This window comes from Martes martes, assembly GCF_963455335.1.
Source record: "Martes martes genome assembly, chromosome: 9".
In the NCBI taxonomy this organism is placed as follows: Eukaryota; Metazoa; Chordata; class Mammalia; order Carnivora; family Mustelidae; genus Martes; species Martes martes.
The window spans coordinates 29,655,833-29,661,891 of NC_137896.1; the positions used below are offsets into that span (position 1 = coordinate 29,655,833).

At 39.4% G+C, this 6,059-nt stretch overlaps 1 protein-coding gene across 1 annotated transcript; it reads left to right on the plus strand.

The window, feature by feature from the left end:
• Positions 1–4,674: 4,674 nt before the first annotated feature.
• LOC308349807 (L-lactate dehydrogenase B chain-like) lies at positions 4,675–5,672 on the plus strand (the record flags this gene model as incomplete). The annotated part of the gene is given in 3 exon segments (XM_080814674.1): positions 4,675–4,915; positions 5,090–5,302; positions 5,305–5,672. Coding segments are annotated over 3 exon segments (822 nt in total).
• Between the last annotated feature and the right edge of the window lie 387 nt (positions 5,673–6,059).

Genomic DNA, 6,059 nt, shown 5'->3' on the forward strand with positions numbered 1-6,059 from the left:
AAAAAAAAAAAGAGAACTTATCTCCCTAAAACTCAGCACAGTTTGACATTGCTTAGTAACGTGTTCCTTCCACTCTGACAGCTTTAATTGTTCTGACTAGTACTGTGGACACTTACCACCTGCCCACATTTTCTGCCCAATCTTCCTCCTAACCTGCCAGGTCATGGCCCTACAGGAGCTCAGAGGAGGAAGAGATTTGTGTAGGATGGACATGCCCTCTTGTTCTCCTTTGAAGGGGCTGGGCTTCAGCTAGGTCTTAAAGTATAGGTAAGTTTAAGACAAGTATAAATTCTACAAGAGGTTATTCCTAATTTTGGCAACTGTAAGAAAGAACACAGTTAATGTGATGATAAGCTCAAGGAGAAGGAGGATCCATCTATGGATCTAGAGTGAGAAATCAAAATATGGAGGGAAAGTTTTCATTCAACCTTATAAGCCACCCTGTAGAATATGTGTTATAATTATCCCCACATAACAAGTAGGGAAATAAGCTAAAGGCCATCCAGCTAGCTCAACAGGAAATAACATAGCTGGGAACTAATTGGGATTGTCTGAAGGTAGAGCCTGTGATGACCACATACTTACCATGTGCCAAATCCTTCATTCACTTGGAACCATACAGGCAAGCTCCTCCAAGCACACTCAGGGGTTTTGGATCTACGAGTTAGAAAGTATAAGGGAAAACACAATCTTTTAACTTCAACATTTCTTGTATTGCTTGCATTTTACAATGGTATGCGTTTTATTTTACTTTATTTAAGGAAGAAATACGTACATGAAGCAGAGAGCATGAGCTGGCCAGACTTCAGGTTGGCCCTGTGTTGGCATCCAGGCCCCCATCTGGCACTGGAATGCTTCCATGGGTGGGTAAAGACTTGGTGTAATGTAAGAATCCACAGTTGGGGCCAATGGTGCTCCCTACAGGGCTTGGCCCAAACTGCGAAGGAAGGGTAGGGGGGCTCAGCCTACCAAGTATCTGGCTTTTCCCAGGAGGCTCAGGTTTAGTGGCAATTGAGATGGACAGGGTTTTATTTCACAAGAAATGAGCAGAACATGAAAGTAGTCAACACAAAGCTAAAGTCCATCCACAACCAAGGTCTAATCCATGCTAGTATACAGCTCATGTGCTGCCATGACAGTTGGGGTCAGAGGAAATGGGGCTGGGTGGAGGGAGTGGGGGGTGGGAAGTGAAGGGAAGGAGGGAATGCCCAAGGTCTCTTCTGGGAAGTTTCCAAATCCATTTAAAAGGTAAGTAATGGCTTGAGAGAAAAAGTTCTTTCAGTCATGGAACTTTAGATAGACACTTGCTTCTCTGATTCTCAGATCCACATTTTCAGATGAGAAGCTATTGAGAGGATCAAAATGAGAAAACTTTGTTTACATGATTAGGTCTTATTATTGTCAACAGATAGAACACAGCCCCATTTCTATACCCTGCCTGTTTTCTCATTGACTATAGGGGTAGGCGTGTATGGGCTCTATATAGGCTTAGAGATTCATTACTTTTACTCATATGTCTACAAAGGCTTTATTTCACAGGAAACTGCTGTCTTTTATCTGGGAAAACAGGTATCCTAACTCAGGTGACCCTTAAAACAAGAGCTTAGGGGTGACATCATGGACAAAGATCAGAAACAAGACAAGGATAGAAGCTTCACCCCTGCTTTCCAAAATTGTGCTGGGTCCTAGCCAGAGCGATTAGGCAAGCAAAATAAATAAGAGGCATTCATATTGGAAAAGAAGAAACAAACTATTTTTATTTACAGATGACATGATCCCATATACGGAAGATCCCAAAGAATCTACGAAATGGCTACCAGAGGTGATACATTTAGCAAAGTTGCAAGATACAAGATCAACACATAAAAATATTTGTGTTTCAATATACCAACAATGAACAATCCAAAAAGGAAATTTTAAAAAGTGATTCCATTTACAACACCATCCTAAACAAACAAACAAAAAATACCTAAGAATAAATTTAACTGAGGAGATGAATGGCATATATGCTGAAAACAATAAAACATTGGTGAAAGAAACCAAAGGAGACCTAAATATATGGGAAAACATCTTGTGTTCATGGAGTGGAAGAGTTTGTATTGTTAAGACGTCAGTACCCCTCAAAGATATCTATAGATTCAATCCATTCCCTATCAAAACCTCAATGGCCTTTTTTGAGGCAGTGAAACAGCCAAATATTAAGTTCATATGGAATTGCAGGGGGCTCCAAATAGTCAAAACAATTTTGAAATGGAAGAACTTTTCATAATTCTGGAGACTGCAAATTCCAAGATCAATAATTTTGAGTAAAGACAACTGGGGTCTCCCCAAAAAGAGAATTGCCAAATGACTGCTCAATCTATAACCTTAAAAAAGTAATGTAAAATAAAGAAAGATGGAGGCCATACAAAGAACAATCATGTCCTGAACTTCCATTTAAAAAAAAAAAAAAAGAAAATATGGGACACTCCAGCATAATTGCACAGTTACCAGACAGTGGAAAATGAGCATGGATTGGATTTTGCTACATGGCTGTATGGTCTGCGCTGCACATAAAACTGCCTATTCTGATGCTTACGAAGGACTCAAGCTCTTCTTTTTTAGTATTGTGTTATGTTAGTCCCCACACAGTACATCATTAGTTTTTGATGTAGTGTTCCATGATTCATTGTTTGCGTATAACACTCAGTGCTCCATATAATCCATACCCTTCTTAATACCCATCACCAGGCTCACCTGTGACCCCAACCCCCTCCCCTTCTAATACCCTCCATTTGTTTCCCGAAGTCCATAGTTTCTCATGGTTCATCTCCCAGCCTGATTTCTCCCCATTCAGTCTTCCCTTCCTTCTCCTAATGTCCTCCATGCTATTCCTTATGTTCCACAAATAAATGAAACCCTGCAATAATTTGCTTTCTCTGTTTGACTTATTTCACTCAACATAATCTCCTCCAGTCCCATTCATGTTGATGCAAAAGTTGGGTAGTCATCTTTTCTGACAGTTGAGTAACATTCCATTGTATATATGGACCACATCTTCTTTATCCATTCATCTGTTGAAGGGCATCTCGGCTCTTTCCACAGTTTGGCTACTGTGGACATTGCTGCTATGAACACTGGGGGCATATGGCTCTTCTTTTCACTACATCTGTATTTTTAGGGTAAATACCCAGTAGTGCAATTTTTTTGTCTTTATTTAAAATTGTTGATCTTGCACTTCTCAACCTCCAGAACTATGAAAAATAAATGTTTTTTTTCTTTAAGCCTTTTAAATGGACTTAGAGACTAAGTAGTCTCATTTCCTTGATACAAATTTATTAGATACTTTAGATATTTTTATTGAAGCCTTTTGATACAAGACCAATCGGGACTTTTTCTGTATGCATGATATCAGCTTTCATATTCTTTGGTGTGTTGACTCCTTTGTGGTATTTTACTGGTAATACACTTACCTTTTGACTTTGTGCAAAAGAAAGAAAGAAAGAAAGAAAGAGAGAGAGAGAGAGAGGGAGGGAGGGAAGAACTTACATTTCCAGAATTTAAAATCTACTATAAAGCTATAGTAATTAAAAAAAACAACAACTATGTGGTACTAGCATAAGAATAAACACATAGACCAATGGATTAGGATAGAGAACTCAGAAATCAACCCTCATATATATGGTCAACCTATTTTAGACAAGAGTGCCAAGACAATCCATGGGAAATGGATAATCTTTCCAGCAAACCTGCTGGGAAAACTGGATATCCACAGAGAGAAGAATGAAGCTGGACCTTTACCTTATACCACTTAAAAAAAATCAAGTCAAAATGGACTAACCTAACATAAGGGCTAAAACTATAAAACTGCTAGAAAAAAGTAGAGGTGTAAATCTTCATGACCTTGGATTTGGCAATGGATTCTTAGACATGACACCAAAACCATGAGCAACAACAACAAATAGATAAGTCAAACCTCTATTAAAATTACAGACACCAAGGGACATTATCAGAAAAGTGAAAAGACAACCTACAGATTGGATAAAATATTTGCAAATTATATACCTGATAAAAGTCTAGTATCCAGAATATATAAAAAATTCTCACAACGAGACAAACAACACAACTTAAAAATGGGCAAAATAGATACTTTTCCCAAGGAAGTTAAACAAATGGCCAAAAGCACATGAAAAGATCCTCAACATCATTAGTTAGAAAAAAGCCAATTAAAACCACAATGTGTGGAGAGGGTGGTTGGGTTAAGGACATTGGGGAGGGTAAGTGAATGGTGAGGGCTGTGAAATGTGCGAGCCTGATGATTCACAGACCTGTACCCCTGGGGCAAATAATACATTATATGTTAATAAAAATAATTAATAAAAAAACCACAATGTGGTACCACTTCACACCCACTCGGGTGGCAATAATCATCAAAAAAACAAAAAGTGTTGGTGAGGTCTTGGAGAAATTGAAAGACTTGTACATTGCTGGTGAGAATGCAAAATAGTTTGGCCTCTAACAGTTTGGCAGTTCCTCAAAACGTTAAACATGAAATTACTGTATGACCCCATAATTTCATTCTGAGGTCTATATATTTTTTTTAAAAATTGAGCAGATCCTGCGCCCAAGGAGACTCACGCAGCCAACATTGTCTCCTTTGCACAACTCTTAATGGCTATCTCTCTCCTGGGCACAATGGCAACTCTTAAGGGAAAACTGATGGCACCAGGTGCAGATGAAGAGGCAACCATCCCAAACAATAAGATCACTGTAGTGGGCATTGGACAAGTTGGTATGGTGTGCGCCATCAGCATTCTAGAAAAGTCTCTGGCTGATGAGCTTGCCCTTATAGATGTTTTGGAAGATAAAGGCAAAATGACGGATCTGCAACATGAGAGCTTATTTCTTCAGACACCTAAAATTGTGGCAGATAAAGATTACTCTGTGATTGCCAATTCTAAGATTATAGTGGTGACTGCAGGAGTCCATCAGCAGGAGAGCAAGAGCTGTCTCAATCTGGTGTAGAGGAATGTTAATGTCTTCAAATTCATTATTCCTCAGATAGCCAAGTACAGTCCTGATTGTATCACAATTGTGGTTTCCAACCCAGTGGATATTCTCACATACGTTACCTGGAAACTAAGTGGGCTACCCAAGCACTGTGTCATTGGAAGTGGGTGTAATCTAGATTCTGCTAGATTTCACTATCTTATCCCTGAAAAACTTGTCATTCATTCCAGCAGCTGCCATGGATGGATTTGGGGAGAACATGGGGACTCAAATGTGGCTGCATGGAGTGGAGTCAATGTGGCAGGCGTTTCTCTCGGGAACTGAATCCAGAAATGCGAACAGGCAGTGACAGTGAAAATTGTAAGGAAGTGGAGAAGATGGTGGTTGAAAGTGCCTATGACGTCATGAAGCTAAAAGGATGTACCAATTGGGGTGTCGGATTAAATGTGGCTGATATCATTGAATCCATGTTGGAAAATCTATCCAGGATTCATCCAGTGTCAGTGACGGTGAAGGGAATACATGGCATGGAGAATGAAATCTTCCTGAGCCTTCCATGTTTCCTGAAGTGTCAGGGATCAATCAGTGTGATCAACCAGAAGCTGAAGGATGATGAGGTTGCTCAGCTGAAGAAAAGTGCACATACCTTGTGGGACATCCAGAAAGACCTAAAAGGCTTGTGACTTCTGGCTGCTAGGCTGTAGACATTTAAACATTACAACGTGATTAACCATGAGCCTTTAGTTTTCAGCATGTACATGGATCACAGTTTGTTTTTATCTTCCTACATATGTGAACCTGGGCTCACAGACTGGAAGCCCATGTTTGGTTTAACACTTGCAGCAGGAGCCCTTGAACAGATCATATTATCATAAATGCTTCTTTAAAAAAAAATTGAAAACAGGTGCTCAAGCAAGTCATTGTACACACATTTGTAGCAGCACTATTCATGATAGCTAAAAGATGGGAAAACAGTGAATGTCCACCAGTGGATGACTAGATAAACTGATTTATACACATATAATGGAATATCATTTCAGCACATAAAGGGATAAAGTACTGGTATATAG